This window comes from Tursiops truncatus, chromosome 1 (genome assembly GCF_011762595.2).
Source record: "Tursiops truncatus isolate mTurTru1 chromosome 1, mTurTru1.mat.Y, whole genome shotgun sequence".
Classification (NCBI taxonomy): Eukaryota; Metazoa; Chordata; class Mammalia; order Artiodactyla; family Delphinidae; genus Tursiops; species Tursiops truncatus.
In genome coordinates, this window is record NC_047034.1 from 177,135,432 (window position 1) to 177,155,171 (window position 19,740).

The 19,740-nt window shown below is 52.5% G+C and overlaps 1 protein-coding gene across 2 annotated transcripts; it reads left to right on the forward strand.

Annotated features, from left to right (window-relative positions):
* Positions 1-600: 600 nt before the first annotated feature.
* On the forward strand, positions 601-15,567 carry ENO1 (enolase 1). 2 transcript variants are annotated; one of them, XM_073796588.1, is made up of 12 exons: positions 601-622; positions 3,580-3,673; positions 6,172-6,267; positions 7,666-7,724; positions 9,403-9,472; positions 9,933-10,066; positions 10,455-10,677; positions 11,809-12,006; positions 12,655-12,856; positions 13,267-13,375; positions 13,625-13,683; positions 15,133-15,567. In XM_073796588.1, exons 2-12 carry the CDS (start codon positions 3,589-3,591, stop codon positions 15,200-15,202), a joined length of 1,305 nt encoding a protein of 434 aa, XP_073652689.1. In that variant the 5' UTR covers positions 601-622; positions 3,580-3,588; the 3' UTR covers positions 15,203-15,567. The 2 variants fall into 2 exon arrangements, with proteins under 2 accessions (XP_073652689.1, XP_004315377.1); XM_004315329.4 differs by lacking the exon at positions 601-622 and adding an exon at positions 1,048-1,203.
* The last annotated feature ends 4,173 nt before the right edge of the window (positions 15,568-19,740 follow it).

The following is a 19,740-nucleotide window of genomic DNA, read 5'->3' on the forward strand; positions in this document are numbered from 1 at the left end:
TAAGAAAATACAAAAATAACTCTATCATAAAACGAAGCCCTCCCTTGAGTGTGTGTTGCGGGGTCGCGGGGAGATGTGCTGCAGAACTGATTTGAAATGGTATCAGTCTTTCTTCATCAGAAGGGGAAAATAACTGCACCCACTCATGCCTGTTTTTCATTTGTCAGACTACTCTGGAATATTACCTGTTTTGAACTTTGAGAAATTCCCCGAGTCTGTGTGAAATTCCATTCCCAAATCAGTACAAGTATGGTTCACGTGTATGGGAAAGGGAGGTATAGAAGCTTACTTTCAAGATCCAACATAAACAAGAGCCGAAGAAGGAACTAACCCTGGGCACTCACGTGGAGTGCCTGCCACGTAGGAAGCGCTCAAAAAGTATTAGCTGCAATTAAGGGAAAGCGAACATCCTTTCGGCTCTTGGCCTAATAACTCCTGTGTGACCGACGCAAGGACAAAGAGACCGGGTCACCTTGGCGGGCTGTCGGGCGCGCAGGGCGCAGGCGCGGGTGGGCACACGTGGCCGGCCTCGCGACCCCGCGGCCCGGGAGCCGGGTCCGGGCGCGCGGCCGCCAACTGTCCAGGCCGCCGGGGTCTCCTGCACCGCGCTGCGGGGCGACGGGTGAGGCGGCCGGGAAGGGCGGGCCGCGAAGGTCGTCACCAAGGTCGTGGGCCGGACGTGCGGCGCCGGGGCGACGCGGCGTGCGTGCGGGACTCGGAGTACGTGACGGAGCCCCGAGCCCTCATGCCGGCCGCGGCGCCCCGCCCCTCCCCCCGGGCCCCGGCGCCACAGACTCGGCTCAGCCGCGGATCCCAGAGCGGCGGGCGGGAGCGAAGGCGGACGGGGGCTCGCCCGCATCCCCACATAGCCGCGGGGTAGTTGGGACGCCCAGCCCGACCCCACCCCAACTCCCCGGGACATCGCCCCCTCTTCCAGTTCCCGGCGCCCGCAGTCCCACCCCTCCCTCGGAGGCGAGGGCCCGAGTGACGGCGCGCCGGGCCAATGGCGAGGCAGCGCGGAGGGGGTGGGCTTGAGGGGCGGGAAGTGGGCGGGGTCCCCTCGAGCTGGGCAGGAAGTCCAGGCCGGCGGAGCGGAGAGGAGCTCGCGGTACTTGGAACGTCTGGACCTTGCGCCTTAACGCTTGCCCTCGGTGTCCGCAGCACCCTCTGCTTCTCTCTCGTGCGGCGACCTCAGGCGGCCGGGTGAGAACTCAAGGAAGGGCTGCCGAGCAAGCGCCCGGGCAGGCGGCGCGTGGGTGCCCCGGGTCCGCGGGCGCTCCTGCGCCTCAGACGGCGTGCCCGGGGGTTCGGCGGGGAAGGGGCGGGTTGGCGCGCGCGAGCGGCCTCCCCGGGTCAGAGTTGCGGCCCGAGGCGGGGGCGCGGCGCCCGGTTTCTCCTGAGGGGAAGGTGCAGCTCAGCCTGTGATTACGAGTACGGGGCCGCGTCACTGTCCCGGGAGGTTAGAGGTAGAACACGCGGTCACCAGGACAGCAGGGGGTGAGGGTGGAAGGTTTGGCGAGCGCTCCAGGCCTAACCCGCGTGCTCATTAAAGCCAGGCCCTTCCGAAAATGGAGAAAGGGGGCCGGAAAAGGAGAGATGCCCGGGAAGCGGCAGCCCACCCCACCCCCGCGCCCGTGCCTCCCGCTGGTGGCCCTCGGCCTGGCGCCTGAGTGTCCATCCCTTTGCTGCTCCGGAATGAGCAGGGACTGATCTGCCTTCAGAAGGCACTTGATCTGGAGGGGACTGCAGGCGACCTCGCCCAAGTCGGGCACGAGGCGCTCCCTGTTCCCTGGGCTGGCCACCAACAATCGGCCCCTGATCTGACATAAAAAGGATGCACTTTAAGAAAATTTCCTGTTCGCTGCTTCCTCTGCAGTGTGGTCTCTTCCTCCTGGGCGGTGTGGGCAGCCGGTTGACCTGCTTCCGGGGCACACCTAGGCCCCAGCTGCCCGGTGTGCTCGTGCAGCCCCTGGTCCGGGCTTCAGTTCAGGCAGATAAAAGGCTGTGCAGGCTCCTAGTCAGACCCATCTTCCGCCCTGCCTGTGCTCCCTGCATTTTAATGACTTCGGAGAAAAGTTTTTCTATCTAATTTCAAGATAAGTTGAATTTTATTTTCACATCGTGAAGTCAGTCGACTGCCTTGTTTTGTATCACTAAAATAAAACCAGAAATGAAATCTTACAACTGTATGATGAGGAAGTGTAATGAAGATGTGCTTAAAAGTGCATCTAAAATCTGTGAAGTAAATCAGTGATGGCATGGGGGATGCAGGGGGGAGCAATGACTGGAAATGGCCTCTGGGGACTTTTTTGGGGTGGTCATTGTTACACACGGGTATATGATTTACCAAAACTCAAAGTTAACTAAAATTTTAAAACTAAAAGATTTTAAGCAAATTTGCCTTTCTGAGATAAAAACTAGATACCTTTTTATTGGCTAATGAGTAAAATTCCATTGTTACAAAGAAAAAACAAAGCCACAGAAGTGACTTCAGTATCTAATTTTGAAACTTAAAAAGATGCCATCTGCTGCTTCAGAACATTCCAGAGAAGATAATGGAGAGGAGCCCAGCTAGATAATGGCTTCCAAACGCTGATTTGGTTCCTCCCCTCCACTTCAGTCCTACAAGTTGTTCAATTCTGTTGTTCCTTGGAGAGCCTCTGGGGGAAAAAAGCAAGAAAGGGGCTTTCTTTGAGCTCTTGATATTTGTTCTCTGTAGCTGCAAACCACCCCCCTCCCCTTTTTTCTAAAGGTGTTTTCAAAGGAAAGCGCTTCCCTTGGCGTATCCTGGTGCTCAAAGATAGAATCCTTTCTCTAGTTACAGATCACGACATTTCATAATTAAGTTTTTTAAATGGGGTGAAATGCCCATTGAAAGCAACACTGACTAGATAATGTTATTTGTTTGCCCTGTCTTGCTGAAGACCCAAATACTCTGAAATTGGCAAAGATCACAGCACATAGACCAAGGAGCTCATTCCTGGCCTCCAAACTCAGAATTTCTAACTGATTATCCAACATCGACCAATTGAGCATTCTCCTGCTACCTCAGGTTTTACTTGATGAACTGTGTTCCCAACTTTTAATTCACTGTTCCACTACAAACCAGATTTTCCTCCTGGTAACCCCCGCCCCTTTTTTTTTTTTTTTAATCTTAGATGGGTTTGCTTGTGGCCCTCACGTCCCCTTGGTCCTGATTTGGTCCCTTTCCCATGGCCCCGCACCTACCCTTGTTGGTAACTAATGACAGCCGGTTTCAGACTCTCTCCTCTTCAGGCACCCTGCACGCCATCAACGTGTGAACCTTGCCCGCCAGCACGCGCACTGCCGGACTTTCTTTGCCAGTAGGACAAGACCTGAACTACTAGGGCCTTGCAGAGCTGCCCCTACCTACTTTTTAGGAACAATTCCCAGTGCTCTCCAGCAGGCATTTTCTCCCACTCCAGTCAGCCTTCCTACATGCAGTTTCTGGTTTATGCAGAGTCTTTCTAGTCTAGGGATCCTCAGAAGTGACCCCTTGCATAATGAGTTGAGACTGCATTATGGTTTATGGAAAATATGGACTGTGCTTCCCCACAGAAATTCACCATGTCTGTCCTCAAGATCCACGCCAGAGAGATCTTCGACTCTCGTGGGAATCCCACCGTTGAGGTTGATCTCTACACCTCAAAAGGTATGGGCCACCTTTGTTTCTATAGACCATAGCACCACACTCCATTTTTTAAAACTTCAAATGACAGAGCCTTAGGCGAGAAAACATCTGTTACGGTAAAAGCCTTTCTTTCTGGTCTGCACATGCTGGTAGGCTGTGGTTCCCCACTGGGGGAAGGTTGGGAGGGTTTTAAGGCAAGAGGCCCTTGTCTTGGTGCTTCTTGGTACGTAGAGCAGAACACAGGTTGGCTGCTAGGTCAGTGAGGTGGGGAAGTAATGTGATAACCTTGTCCCTAAAAGGGCCTATCACTAGTTTGCTTCACAGCTTGCTGTGACCAAATACGTAGATACAGCAAGATAGGATGGGTCTTTCTTCCTTGTAAAGGAAAGAGATTAGGGGACTACAAGGGTATATATAGTGTTCTTATCTGCGTTTCCAGAAATCACTCTTAGAGGATCCGGGACAGTTTTTACTTTGGGGTGTTGGAACATTCCAGAGGCTCATATTTTTACCTGGCTGTAAGTCCCTGTAGGAAGAATTTGCCCACGTGAGAAAAGAATAGAATGGGAACCCTTAAAAGCTCCCCCATTTTTCTTTTTTACTTTAAGAAAATCTAGTGCTTCCCTAGCCCTGCATTACCTCCAGCAATGTCTCAGCTGCTTTCTAAATGGTTGAAGTTGGAAAAGGAGCTTCAGGCAGAATCACCCAGAGGTGCTGAGCACAGACCTGCCAGTCAGAGCTGAGTCATGGTCTGAATCACAGGCCTGGCTGTGGAACCCTTCCCTTCCTGTCCTCCCTTCCCCCTTGCCCAGAAAATGAAGGCCCCTCGAGTCGAGATTCACAGGGCAGGAGTCTGCCTTTGCTTACTCGGGGTGCCCTCAGAACACAATTCCTTCTGGGCATGTGCCTTGTGGCAAATGCCGTGTGTTCTCAGAAGATGGCGAGAATTTCCTTTCAGCTTATGAAACTGGCACACTTAGTCAGAGAGTGGAACTTTCCACTTGGAAATTAATGGACTTTGAACGACGAAAAAAGACCCAGGACACTAGAAGATTGTTGGGAGGGGGAATTTTCTTTGAAACTCTTTAAAATGACTAAAATTAATGTCTTTTGACATTGAAATGAATGGAACTTTCTCTTATGTGTCTTAATCCTTTTAAGAAAAGAAAAAAAACCAGGAAGTCATAAATTTGTTAAGAACCTTTCATCACTTCTTTCGTTCTTAGAATTTATTTTTTAGACCAGTTTTAGGTTCACAGCAGAATTGAGTGGAAGGTACAGAGCATTCCTATCTACCCCCTGTCTCCACTATCACCATCCCCACCAGAGCGGTACCTTTGTTACAGTCGAACGTGTGTTGACACATCATCACCCAAAGTCCACAGTTGTCCTTAGGGTCACTCTTGCTTTCCTCATTTCTTCACCTGGCCCAGCGCCTGATGGATACAGAGAAAGCCAGGGCCTGTGTCGAGAAGAACGTGTGTCCTGCTGGTCACACAGTCAGTGCGGTGGCACAGGCATGCAGCCAAGTATGACTGCGATACTTGGTTGGGTTTTTCCTCTTAGTTCGTTGCCTTCACATCTCCCACACCCCCTAGTTCTCGGCATACCTCAGATGGGGAAATCCCTAACGGTTTCAAGGAGATTCAAGAGGCTGCCTACACTTCCTGCTCCCCTAACCCTCCTGCCCCGTGTAACCGGATTTCTGCGGTACCTTTCTTGGCACTGTCTGTCCTTCTCCAAGAAGATTTGCCGCTTTTCTGCTCCACAGTCTCGGCTTAGCCAGGCAGCTGGTTTCTGTATCTGCAGGACTGCGCAGTGCATGCTTGACTGGGTTCTAGTGTTATTGTGCTTATTCCTTTCCTCTTCCAGTCTGTCCTGTTTTCTGGTTTCCTGTTATGCAGAGAAGCCCCATATAGCATTTATTGCTCCTTAAGCTGAGGCAGATGAGCTGTAGATTCCTCTTGAGCCAGCGCTTTCAAGGCTTGAAAGCTGGCAACCTGATCTCACTTGTCTAAGGGAAGCTTGGCCACGGTGCTCTAGAGCTGGACTGTCTAAAATAGCCCAGTGTTTTCGTGGATTACTAGCTGCTAGACAAGCTTAAATCCCGTAGGTGGCCTGCATTGTATTTCTTTTAGGCCACGCTGCTGGGGGTGGTCCACGGCCCAGCTCCGGGGCACCCATGGGGAGCTTTGAGAGGTGTGGGCTCAGACCTCCCATTTGTTTTGGAATCTGCACTTTAACCCGCAGGTGATATGTGTGCACGTTAAAATCCGAGAAGCTCTGCTCTAGACCTTTTTCTTTAGAGAAATTCATCAGCTGTGCTCTAGTGTCTGCAGTGCGGAATCATAAAAACATGACAGGCAGGAGAAGCAGCCCGTCTGAGTCCTCCCATCGTTGGGAGGAAGTAACTGTTTCCTAAGGGCAGCTCCCTCAGTGAGCAGGGAGGGACTTGGTCAAGGGCGGGAGCTATTTCTTAGTCATTAACTATTTCTTGCCCTCCCTCTCTCAACATCCAGGTCTCTTCAGAGCTGCTGTGCCCAGTGGCGCCTCAACTGGTATCTACGAGGCCCTGGAGCTCCGGGACAATGACAAGACGCGCTACATGGGCAAAGGTAAGGGCCGAACCCAGGCCGGCCTCCCGGCAGCCACAGCCTCCCTCCCGCTCCCCGTGGCTTGCGTTTGAGGGTAGCAGACCTCTGACTCGGCCCAGAGTGTGGGCAGCGAGTATGGGCGCCGCACGTGGAGGAGAGGGGAGAGCGGGCTGATGGGTCCCAGCACCCCTGACCCCGTAGCTCAGGGCAGGTGCCGTAACACTTACTTCTGCTGCGGTTTGTCTCCAGTCTGTGAAGAACTCCTGGTTGGGTCAGGGGATGTGGGAGAAGAAGAGGACAAGTTATCTAGTACTAAGGGGCAGCCTCGCATCCTCCGAGAGGACTCAGAGGGCCTTCCGGGCCATCAGGCCTCTTCAAGGATCTAGTCGCGGAGGAGAAGAGCTCCCAAAGGCCTGGCTGATGGCTCACCGTTGATGGGCTGTCGTTGTCTTTCGGTCTCTGGCAGAGCCAGCCTGCGCTGGGCTGTATGCAGACGGGCTGGAAACTGTGTTGGCAGTGCTCACCTTTCTGTAGATAGAACCTGTGTGGCCAAACTCCAGAAAAGCAGATAGGGCTAGACCGTGCATTCTCAACGGGGACGGGAATTGGTTCTGGAGAGGAAGCAAAAACATCACGACAGTTCATGGTTTGTGGCCCTCCGAAGGGCCACACGTGTAGACAGGTGGAGGGCACGTGTGCTGCCAACTCTCCAGGGAGGGCGATTAGGAAAGAGTCCAAAAACACTGCAGAGGAGGGGGCGCGGGCGAGGGCGAGGTGGGGCTGGGGGCACTGGGCCAGGGTCCCAGCGGCCCGCTGTAGGGAGGCAGCTTGTGCAGAGAGCTCTCCCCAGGGGCCTTGCAGCCCAGGTGGTACGTGCCTACAGCAGCAGGACAGCGCTGTGCCCTGACTGTGATGAGGACAAATGCATGGTCCCTGTCTTCCTGTTTCCTCTCTTTCTCTCACTCAGCCTCCTTCCCAGCCTGTTCTCTTCTCAGTCTTTCTTTTTTCCTTCTCTGCCCATCTCTACTGGTCAGGTGTCTCCAGACCCGTTAAGTATATTAACGAGTTCCTGGCACCAGCCCTGTGCACACAGGTAATACATACATTGGGCGTCCTTTAGTCTCTGCAGCCGGCCTGCCCAGTGCATGGTCTTGCCAACTAACCTCCCTTCAGACATTCTGGATGGTTGCTCTGTGTGTGGCTCTAACCCTTGGGGGTCCTAGGTAAGAGCACTCAGACTGGGCCAGAAAGCCCTCCGATTCCGGGGGAGAGGGCGCTGGGGATTTGAAGGAGGTCCCATTGAAGGTATTTGGTGGGCTCTGAATATCTGGGTTAACGTGGTGAGTGGTTCTCTCCAGCAATGCTGCTCAAGCCTGTCTTTCATTAATGTCGGTAATTTGATTTGATTATTCCTTCTAGGTGTCTCAAAGGCTGTTGAGCACATCAATAAAACTATTGCGCCTGCCCTGGTTAGCAAGGTAGGACCTGCCTCCTGATAACTAATGTATGTTAATGCTATCAGAGCGCCTCCCAGGCCAGCCCAGGAGGCTTTTCTGTTCATGGAGAGCTTATTCTGAGAGCTAAAGAAGCCGGTTGGATTCCCTGTCGTGCATGCGAATAACTTCGCCTTTCCTAACCCACCCTCGGCCTGTCCATGTGTCCATGGCTAACAGCGCATGGAATTGGATCTGAGGGACGGGAGGCTCTTAGAGCCATGATGTTTCCCCACAACCACCTTGACCTTCGGGGGGTTAAGATCCAGATTTTAAGAACGGCTCTCAGGGACGTTAAATGTAGTATCCGTGGCGACTGACTCATTTTTCGTGAACTGTGGAATTATTTACTGTGTTTTTAAACAGCAGAACTTCCGTTATATAAATTCCTACCTGGAGCCTCAATGTGTCAAACAGATAAAAGCGGAGCTGCTGTAGGTGAAGTGGGTCTGGGGATCCCACAGCCCAACCTACTGTGCAGCTTGGTCTTGTTGATCCTCCCTCCAGCCCCGCTCTCCGTAGCTGTGGCCCTTTCTCGGGTCCAAACCCAGCCTCAGCCTGTGTGTCCTCCTTGGTAGGGCCCCTCTCCCGGCTCCACCCTGCACGCAGGTGGCAAGCGGCTCCTCTGCCGATCCTCTCCCCAGCTTGCCTGCTGTGGCCTGGCCCACATGGCTGGCTGTAATCGTCCCCAGGCAGAGGTTTTCAGCACTGCCCTGCCGCGCACACCTTCGTCCCGGCCTCCTGGGGCCCTCCACACGCCAATGTTCTTTGTGCCTCAGCGCCCTCACCTGGCCTGACAGTGAGCAGGGCTTTCCGGGACATTTTTCTTTACCTGGGGGAGACAAACTTCAGTCTAACTCTTGGTGAGGGTTGGCCTCAAGCCATCTGCCGGGGTGGCTTCTAACTTTACCCAAAGATGCCTTGTCATGAAAGCCAAAGATGCCAAATTGTTAACGTGGCATGATGGACTTACAGATTCTGGTTTTCTTTCATATTTTAGCTTTTATATAAGAAACATTATAAATAACATGCTGGTATCATTCACTTACGGAGTATTTAAAGTAATGCCGACTTGTATTACATTACTTTGAGCCAGTTTTTAAGACACTAGTTTTATTTATACTCTCGCCAAAAATAGTCATTTTCATCAGTCGTCAAACATCATGCTAAATGATGGTGGACTGCATACAAAACTCGTATCTCCCATCAGATGATGGAGTTTGCTGTCAGGGCAGCCGAGTGACGGCAGAAACTGACTTTGACGGTAAAGAACAATGAATTCTGTTATTTGCTGCCCCAAAAGTCACACTGCTTTGGAGTAATTCCTTCTTTAGCATGAACCAGACAATTCTGCCTTGTGTGTAACGTGACCTCGGACTCCCTCGGTAGACTCCCCTTCACGACATGAGGACCATGCATTGTCGGATCCCTCGTGCTTGGAGAAGTGCCTGATGCTCTTAAAGCAAGTGAAGGGCATTGTTCTGCTTCCCCATTTTCTCTTGGCATTCCCTCCTTTTTTTGCCTGCCAGACGCATGGATAACACAGAACTGATCTGGGCTTCGCACGGTTCCCAGGGTTGATGGCTCTGGGACAGGAGGGCACAGGGCATGCAGGTAGAGACCCCACTCCCTCCCAAGCAGCTTATCCTCGCTCTCCCTGTAGAAACTGAGCGTCGTGGAGCAGCAGAAGATCGACAAGCTGATGATAGAGATGGATGGCACGGAAAATAAATGTGAGTGGCCTGAGGTGGGGTCTTTGCCAGGGAGGTTGCGGCTTCTCCTGAAGACCCTTGAAGTCCTTTGGGGAGAGGTCGTGTCGTCCCTAACGATGAATTACGTAACTGTCTGTGGTCCTCCCCTAACTCTAATAAATCACGTTTTTGAATATCAGGAGCATAGCCAGCTGACAGCAGCAGGCATGCAGGGTTACTCAGAAGAGGCTCGTGCTTTATATAATCGAGCAGTTTGTGGAATTTTCCAGAGTCCCATGGACCAAAGAAAGGGCTTTCTCTTTGGGGGAAAAAGCAGCCTATGTGGAAGGCTATTGCATTTCTGGTGTGAATATGCAAAGGAGATAGAAAGGAAAAGGTTCCGAATACAATCCAGGGTACACACAGTGGTGCAGGCGGGGGCGGCCAGCAGGAGGAAGGCTGGTGAGTAAGAAATCCCTTAACGTAACCTGTTCTGTTCTAGCCAAGTTTGGTGCGAACGCCATCCTGGGTGTGTCCCTGGCTGTGTGCAAGGCTGGCGCCGCTGAGAAGGGGGTGCCCCTGTACCGCCACATTGCCGACTTGGCTGGCAATGCTGAGGTCATCCTGCCAGTTCCGGTGAGTGGCGAGTGTTCGCTTTCTCATGGGGTCCTGAGACCTCCCGCCTCTTGACCTCATCCACGTGTGACTCTCCACACGGGTTAGGAGCAGGCTCTGGGGGTCTCGGCTGCAAATAACTCTGCCGCCGCCGCCGCCAGCTAAGAGTGACCCTGAGCAGGTGACTCAGCCACCCTGCACCCATCTCCTTAGTTGTCGATGGGAGATGAAAATTGTACCTGCCTTGTCGGGTTGTGTGCACTTGCGGTGGTAGTGACTGCAGTGCAGAGAGACCTGGTGGCTTCAGAGCCGCACGGGCCCCACATGGGAGCCATGCACCTGGGCGTCGTGGGGCTGCTGAGGGGCGGGACCCCCCGGGCCTGGAGCTGTACTTGTGTTTCTCCCACAGGCTTTCAACGTCATCAATGGGGGCTCTCACGCTGGCAACAAGCTGGCCATGCAGGAGTTCATGATCCTCCCCGTCGGGGCCGAAAACTTCCGGGAGGCCATGCGCATTGGAGCGGAGGTATACCACAACCTGAAGAATGTGATCAAGGAGAAATACGGGAAAGACGCCACCAACGTGGGAGACGAAGGCGGGTTTGCTCCCAACATCCTGGAGAACAAAGAAGGTAGAGGCTCCGGAGGAAGCCCCTGGGTTTCTGAGCACCGCCCCCAGCGTCTGCGAGCCTTCCACGCCTGCCCTCAGGGGCGCTGCTCTTTCCACCGTTCGTTCATTAAGTAGCAAAATGCAAAACCCTGCAGACATGGGAGCTAGCGCTTCATTTTTTAAAAAAACAAATCACGCGAAATTATCTTACTAGTTCGACTTCTGAATGTCCTGATGATTTGCTTAAACTGGGCTGACGGTGGGGTTGGGAGGCAGTTCGTTTTCTTGCTGTCGTCCCTGCTCCCCCAGCGATGGCAAGGGTTCGCAACCTGCTCCGTGTTCAAGGATGCTGGCTGTGATGAGGACTGCTGCCGTCAGTAACCATTTCGGGTCATTCAGCTGCCGTAATGCTGCACAGGCTTTATTTAACTTTGAATCCTTAGGCACAGGATGAAATGTGAGAGTCGAGTAGAGAATACAGAAGTCCTAGGAAAAGAATTCACGGATGAATTTTTTGTTTTAGGAGAACAAGTAGGGTTGCAAGCATATTTCATTGCCTTCAAGGATGGCTAGTGAAGGAAATGTCCATCCTGCTCATTGGGTCAGTCATACGAAATTGCTGACGTTCGGCTATTTTAACCTATAAAAAGTGGCCCTTCACGCAGTTTGAATCTTGGGGGTCTTGGGGACACTGGAACAGGGGCCGGTGTCTGTCAGTTTCCCTACCGGCAGCGCTGCCGAGCGAGGCCGACCCTGAGCCTGGGCCGGACAGCAGAGCTGGAGCGGGGGCCTCGCTGTGCGGGCTCCCTCTTGGATCTCAGCATTGGCTCTATTTAAAGCCAGTCCTGCGGGACAGCTGATCTCAGCTGGTCACTGTATCTTGGCCGGCACAGCTGTTCTTTGGTGCTAAATTTGGGAGCACTTGTCAGTGAAAAAGCCTCTTAGAGTCCATTTCCAACTTGGCCATGCACTAGTGGCCCTGACCAATGGTTTCTTGCCCCGAAGCAGAAAAGAGTAACTGGAATCTTTGAAACTGGTGCTTGGGGCCAGAGCACCTCTTCCTCTTCCGTTACGGTTCCCATTTGGCAGAGTTAAAGGGGAATTTTATCTCCATCCTCCTGGTTTCCAAACTCTCACCGCCATCTCTTTCCAGCCCTGGAGCTGCTGAAGAACGCCATCGGGAAGGCGGGCTACACCGATAAGGTCGTCGTTGGCATGGATGTGGCCGCCTCTGAGTTCTTCAGGTCGGGCAAGTATGACCTGGACTTCAAGTCACCCGATGACCCCAGCAGGTACATCACACCCGACGAGCTGGCCAACCTGTACAAGTCCTTCATCAGGGACTACCCAGGTGAGTGCTCCCGGAGCGGCTGCAGGTGTGCGAGTGGGTGGAGCCTTCACTGGGGTGCCTGGTGCAGCAGAGCGGGCAGCCGGCCAGCCGTGGTGCAGTGCGATCGCCTCCTGTCACTGTCACAACAGCCTCCTGAGCAAACGTGGTCCTGGCTCCACTGACAGTGAGGAAAGGAGCCGTGAGAGCCAGGACCACTGGGTGCTCCTAGGCTCTGCGTCACCTGATGCGCATGGGAGAGGGGACACAGAGGCACAGAGTGGGTTAGAACTTGCCCAGGGACACACAGCAAATGGTGGCGCAGGTGTTCAGACCAGGAAGCGTCTCTAAGTCCCTGCGTTTAACGTTAAGTAACTTGGTGGAAGCGGAGCCAGGACGTGGAGCCAGGACACGAAGCCCGGTCTTTACCCCTCTGGGTCCACAGCTCTGTTTTTACTCTCAGTGGCGCTAAACTCACCGTCCTGGGCCGCAAGTTTCCCACTTAACAACTGTGGGGTTGCAGGATTGCACGTGACTGCAATCCCTGTCCCGGGAGGGGGTTGGGAGGCCAGGTGAGTCGGGAGGGAGGACAGGAGGGGGCTCTGGGGTGCTACGGGTCAGCAGCCTGGGAGGACACGCTGAGGGAACACGCCCTTGCCCTGCTTTGCTCAGTGGTGTCCATCGAGGACCCCTTCGACCAGGATGACTGGGAAGCTTGGCAGAAGTTCACTGCCAGCGCGGGAATCCAGGTGGTGGGGGACGACCTCACCGTGACCAACCCCAAGCGGATTTCCAAGGCTGTGAGCGAGAAGTCGTGCAATTGCCTCCTGCTCAAAGTGAACCAGATCGGCTCCGTGACTGAGTCCCTGCAGGCGTAAGTGCCCTTGCATGGAGGGCGGGGCCTCCTGACTGGGACTCCTGGGGACCTTTAGAGTAAGCTTTGGCCCCAAGGGGATCAGGGTGTTGGGCGGTTGTGTTCTAATCCTGACCACTTGGTGACCCTACACTCCTGATTTACTGTCACACGGAGAACGTTAGTCAGGAGACACACGTCTCTGTCCCTCGAGGAGGCTGAACCCAGTTGTTCAAACGTGACTAGAGGGCAGAGAAAGGTCCTCGGGCCCTTCAGAGTCGGTCGAGGGTTACCCTCTTCCCCAGCAGTTGGGAGCTCAGGGCTGCCCCTGGCCCCCCACCAGGAGTGATGAGTCATGGCCTCAGGAGGCCAGCAGGGGCCACAGTGCCCAGGCAGTGGAGCCATGCTGTCTGCTTGTCCCTGGCTTCTAGGTGCAAGCTGGCCCAGTCCAATGGGTGGGGCGTCATGGTGTCGCATCGCTCCGGGGAGACTGAAGACACCTTCATCGCCGACCTGGTGGTGGGACTGTGCACTGGGCAGGTAAAGAGCTCCCTGGAGTGAAGGGTGCTCCCTGCTTCTCTCTCTGACCTCAACTTCCTGAGCACAGACTTGGGGGGCAGGGGGGAGAATGGGGTCCTGGGTGCCCCTTTTATCCCCTCCTTCCTAGGGCCAGGGATCCTCTTTAAGAAATTGCTGGCTCTCTGCCATGGCACCCTCCCCTTACCCAAAATGCCCATGAAGATTCAGTGTCCACTGTAAGCAACCGTGGCCTTTCTTTTCTCCTTCCAGATCAAGACTGGTGCACCATGCCGATCCGAGCGCTTGGCCAAGTACAATCAGATCCTCAGGTAAAGAGGCTACCTTCGCTGCGTGTGTGGGCTTGCTTGGTCTCCAGGAGGAGCCCCTGGCCCTGTGGGGCTGGTACAAGGGTTGGGGCAGGGGCCCTGGCCCCTGATAGGTTAGGTTGGGGCGGTCGGGTGCCTGGCAGCATTGGCCCAGAGCGGGGCCTGTTCCACACGATGCTGCCATCTTCTGGTGGGAGAGGGAACTGGCTCCCCTTTAGACAACTGAATCAGAAGTTGGGGAGCTACAGGGAAGCCTTAGTGATGCTCTCATTTTACACCCTTGTTTTGTGGACAAAGATACCAGAGCTCACAGAGAGGAAGAAGAATCGCCAGCGAGCACACAGCAGGGTTTCAGTGTTCAGCGCCTTCTGACGTTCTGGTCCCTCCCCTTTTTGTCTCAGTGTGTCCTTGGGAAGCACCTATAAACACAGGGAGACCTGCCCTTTTGTTATTTTATTCCAGTCTTGAAGGGAAAAGGAACTTCCATTTTATAAGTCCTCCCACCATACCCCATCTTTAAAACTTTATCCTGGAAAATTTCAGGCATATAAAAAAATCAGTGGGGCTTCCCTGGTGGCGCAGTGGTTGAGAGTCCGCCTACCAATGCAGGGGACACGGGTTCGTGCCCCGGTCCAGGAAGATCCCACATGCCGCGGAGCAGCTGGGCCCGTGAGCCATGGCCGCTGAGCCTGCGCGTCCGGAGCCTGTGCTCCGCAACGGTGGAGGCCACGACAGTGAGAGGCCTGCGTACCGCAAAAAAAAAAAAAAAAATCAGCGAACAGTAGAATGTACTCCCTTCCCCATTACCTGGATACACCAGCTGTCTGTGTTCCTCCATGTTTTGTCTCTTTACACCCTTTTTTCCTGGAGAATTTTAAAGCGAATTCCAGGCATCTTATGATTTCACTTGTATATATTTCTTTCAGATAAAGACTTATTTTTGTTTTTTAACATAGCCACTCTACAATGATGATGCCCACGATTAGTGGTACTATCAATACCCCCTTTTTTTTTTTGATATCAGGATCCAAACAGAGTTCACACTAATGAGTGCTCCCTCCTTATTTCCCTGTGCCATTTGTTGCAGAAACTGGGTTATCCTTTCATTGAAAAAACATTTTCTTAAATATTCTAAGAAATAGCAATCCTACCATTTCTTCTCCTTTGTCCTTCAGAAACATTGGGGGGAAGAGAAGGAAGGCGAAGGGGCGGCCAGTGGACAACTTGTTGGGTGAATTGGGTGGACGGAGAGAGCCGAATGCTCTTCTATTCCTGGCATCTCCAAGAAGCTCAAATTTAGGGGAATAGTTAGACAGACTGGGCGATGGTTGGGTCCCCAACTTCCTGGCAGGAAGTGTGTCTTTAACCACTTTTCTGGGTGGGAAAACTTACTGCATTGATGTGTGACTTCTCTCTTTCCCTCCCTGTCTCTCTATCTTTCTGCTTCCTAAGAATTGAAGAGGAACTGGGCAGCAAGGCCAAGTTTGCCGGCAGGAACTTCAGAAACCCCCTCGCCAAGTAAGCTGTGGGCGGTTGAGCCCTGCGGTCACTCGTCGGCTAATTAGACCTGCTCCTGATGTCACCTGGGCAGCTCAAGGCCCCCGCCGATGCTCTGAGGGGCCTCTGATAGTTAACTGCCCTCTCCCCTTCCTGTGACGTTCTCACTGCTTCCTTAGACCCGCTGCAGAAGCCGAGCTTGACCACCTGGAACCCTGCTGGAAACCCTAGCTCTCTAATTATATAATTGGCCCAAATCATTGTTTCTCTCACCTCGCTTCCACCAAGTGTCTGGAGCCATGTGTGTCTGCATTGTAATCTCCGAGGTGTCTACAGGCAAGATCCCCGGTGGTTTTGTGTGCAAAATAAAAGGCCTCAGTGACCCATAGGGATGCTCTGTGTGTATGAAGTGGTCCGTCAGTCTGTCTGTCCTCACGTCTTGAGTATTCATGGAGCACCTCTACAAGAGCTGAGGCTTTGTGTCATGACAGAAGGGGGGAGGAGTTTGTGCAGGACGTCACGTAAGCCCTGGGGAAGGGCAGGTTTGGGAAGAGGTGGGAGACGGGGTAGCCTGTGCCCTTCCGCAGCAGCTCAGGCAGCGCCCGGACCGGAGGCCTGACTTCAGGATCAGACATGTTAATTTGGGAGAAAAGAGTTCTCACAGGTTACCTCAAGGACAGCAGCTTCCAGGTCACAGCATGAGTCCAAACCAGAGGGAAGCTGAGCGTCCTGGGCAGGCTGGGGGGCAGGTTCTCCATCCTTAGGGGAAACTGGTAAAAGAATGGTTAGAGGTAGCTCTGGGGCGGTAGGAGGGCATCCAGAAGGTCTTGGAGAACCCTATTTAGATACATTAAAATTTAATTTTGGGACTTCCCTGATGGTCCCGTGGTTAAGACTCCACACCCCAAATGCAGGGGGCACAGGTTCGATCCCTGGTCGGGGAACTAAAATCCTGCATGCTGCACAGCATGGCCTAAAAAATTGAAAGAAAAAATTTTTTAATTTAATTTCTTTCCTCATTTTCACTAACCTGATTTCAAGTGCTCAGAGGCTCCACGTGGCTAATGCCCACTGAGTTGGGTACCACGGGTGTGAAGCATTAGCACTGCAGAAAGCACCATTGTAGAGAAACGACTGAGCACCAGTGAGACATGAAGTACTATGGTTGCTCTGAATTGTGTTATAATACCTGGTGAGGCCCCCCAGTGGACACTGTTGTTATTGCTCATCTGTATCAGGGTTTAACCCAAGAAGCAGAGCCAGTAGAAGGTACATATATTAAGGGATTTCTCACAAGGAATTGGCTCCTGTGATTGTGGCTAAGCTAATCCACAATGCATAGGGCAGCCAGTCAGAAGGGAGGGGACCAGGACACAGGTGAAATTTCTCTTGGGTCAGCCCTACTTCTAAGACCTTCACCTGACTCAGGCCCACCTGGGTCATCCAAGATCATTCCTTGTTCAGAGTCAGCAGATAAGTGGTTTTAATTATGTCTGCAGAATAGCTTCACAGTAATACCTAGATTAGTATTTGACTAAACGGTAGGACTCGAGTCATGTCACAAAGCCACCACCCCTTTTGCACTTGGCAACCACACACATACGTCTTAAACCATAATCTCCAAGTAATAACAAAACCCTTCTTCACCTAATGTGGTACAGCTGTCCTGTGTACAGCCAAAGCCACTCACCTGTCCCAGCTTTGTATGACTGGTTTCCATCTAAAAACTGACTGCAAGGAAGTGAGTCGAACTCGGCCTGACAGTCTCACTAGAATGTTCGTTCATCCAAACTTTAAAGCAGCAAGTTAGCATTACTGTCTCTAAACTTGGTTTCATGTCAACATTTCCTGACACTTTAATTTTAAAACAATGACTGGCAGTTAAACGCATTTATCACTCTTGGGTTAAAGGGCAAGGAGCCCTTTCAGATCTGCTCCACCCGGAAGGAAGGCTGCTGGGGCCTCCCTGGCCCTGGGGACACTGAGCCCCTGGGGAGAATGGTTGACAACTCTGACCCAGCAGAGACAGCACGAAGCATGTTCCTGATGCGGATGGGCAGGAGTAGGCCAGGAGGAATTGCAGACCCTTGGCCTCTTCCTGGGGGCCCTGTGTGAAGCAGGACAGGCTACGTTAATTCTGAGTTTCCAGAAAGCCACTCTTGGGCTTTAAGATGAGCTATGATGTTAAACATTTCTCTGGATCACAACTGCAGGACCTTAAAGTGTTTTTAAAGTAAACATCTTTGGTAGTAGTCTCTGGACTTGCATTATGTGTTTTCTTTTTAAATTTTAACCTCATAATACAAATACTTTCCCGCAAAATATTTACTTTTCATCTGTGGTGGTCTTCCAGATTCCTGCAACATCAGAACAAAAATCAACTGAAAAGTTGAAACAGTGTAGTTTGCAAACCTGGCCATACACTGGAATCACCTCGGAAGCCTTTAAGTCTCCCATTGCCCAAGCCAAGTAAATCAGAACCTCAGAGTAGAAACCAAAGACTCAGTATTAAATTTCCCAGCTGACTCCAATGTGCAGCTCAGCCTGAGAAGCACTACAGCACAGGAGGTGGATTGCAGGACTGGCGATGACCAGGCAGGCCTAGAATGCCAGGCTCCCCTGAAACAAACCCGCCCGCCCTGGTAATTTTATTTTTGTTGAATGCAACTGAGGCCGGAAGATGGCGTCCGAAGGCAGTCAACTCAGGCCACAGAGCTGCGAGCTGTGCCATCTGCAGGGAAGGAGCCTGGCTCTTGACTAGGAATTCTGTGTACACTCAGCTCTCCTCCCAGCAGTGGAGATCCTGCTGGCCACAGCAGCCCAGGCGTATGCGGTGCAGTGGCTGAGCGCACAGCAGGAGCTGGACCACCTAGGTTTGGATTCTGGCCCTCCCACTGAACAGCTGAACAAATCTGTACGATGAGGCTAATACTCCAATAGTGCTACCTCATGGCTTGTTACAGAGTATTATAAATGGTCACATCGACTTAGGCTCCCACTCAGCATAGATTAAACCATCAGGTGCTGATACACTTACTTAGGAAGAGGTACAGGGCATAGGGAAAGAGGAGGAAGGTCTTTAGAGCATATAAAGCACCTGTGGCCATGACTGAACAAAAAGGGACAGAGTCTGGAATGGAAAGTTCACAGCAACCTGGGAGAAGTGTGGGGACCCACTGAACCAACCTCAGTGACGTATAATTAACATTCAGTAACAGGCACCTGTTTTAAGTATACAGTTTGAAGTGTTTTCACATATACGCCTGGGTAACCAGCACCACCACCACAACAGACTGTTTCCAACACCCCCAAGAGTTCCTTGAGCCCCTTCCCGGCTAATCCCCACCCCCACCCCCGCAAACGCAGGCAACCTAGTGGTTTTTTTTTAGTTCAAATGAGTTGTCAAAATCTAAAAACAGATTCCTTGTAAAAAAAAGAAATCTTGCCTGGTGGCGCAGTGGTTAAGAATCCGCCTACCAATGCAGGGGACACGGGTTCAAGCCCTGGTCCAGGAAGATCCCACATGCCACAGAACAGCTAAGCCCATGCGCCACAAGTACTGAGCCTGTGCTCTAGAGCCCGTGAGCCAGAACTACTGAGCCCACATGCTAAAGCCCATGCTCTGCAACAAGAGAAGCCACCACAATGAGAAGCCCACGCACCGCAATGAAGAGCGGCCCCTGCTCGCTGCAACTAAAGAAAGCCCGTGCACAACTATGAAGACCCAACACAGCCAAAAATAAATAAATACATTTATTTTTTTAAATATTCCAATTTCTGCATTCTAATGGATTGGAAAATTGCCAACACTGGGCCCGCATCCCTAGAAGACAACAGTTGGCCACCATCTTTTTTTTTAAGCCATTTTTTTTTTAACATTTATTTATTTATTTATTTTTGGCTGCGTCGGGTCTTAGTTGTGGCGTGTAGGACCTTTCCATGCGGCGCGAGGACTTGTCTGTAGTTGTGGCCCTCAGGCTCAGTAGTTGCAGTGAGTGGGCTTAGTTGCCCCACGGCATGTGGGATTTTAGTTCCCCGACCAGGGGTTGAATCTGGGCCCTCGGCAGTGAAAGCCCAGTGTCCTAACCCCTGGACTGCCAGGGATTCTTCTGAAGGCAGCCCCCTGCCTCCTGCTTCTCTTAGTTACAGGCCTGCCCAGCCCTCCACGGCTTTTGAATTGGCCACCCCTGGTCCAGGGTCTCTTCTGCAGGCCGACATCTTTCCAAATCTTTCCTTTTTGTAAGAACCCTCTATCCCCAGGGGTTCCGGAGTTCAGGTCCTCCAGGGCTCCTCTGCCATTGACAACTCATCTCTCGGTGCCTCCAGGTAATAACGGCTCCCCAGACGCAGCCTTGAACGTGTCAGCTCATCTAGGCTCATAAATGTGGCCGGCAAGGCACCACCTTCATCCAGTTCTGCTCTAGGGGGAGGCCAGCCTGGCCTTCTTCCTGCCCATCTTGCTGCAAAGTGTGAGGGCTTGGTAATCAGGGCTGCCATCCACAGGGACCAGGAATGGTAGCAGATTCATTTGCATATGTGACCTAAGACAGTAATTAAACCCAG

Excerpts from the sequence above, each read along its gene's own strand:
- ENO1 (XM_073796588.1), top strand. The coding sequence starts at position 3,589 with ATGTCTGTCCTCAAGATCCACGCCAGAGAGATCTTCGACTCTCGTGGG. Across the intron at positions 10,678-11,808 it reads CATCCTGGAGAACAAAGAAG|CCCTGGAGCTGCTGAAGAAC; the intron begins GTAGAGGCTCCG and ends ATCTCTTTCCAG. Across the intron at positions 13,684-15,132 it reads AAGTACAATCAGATCCTCAG|AATTGAAGAGGAACTGGGCA; the intron begins GTAAAGAGGCTA and ends CTGCTTCCTAAG.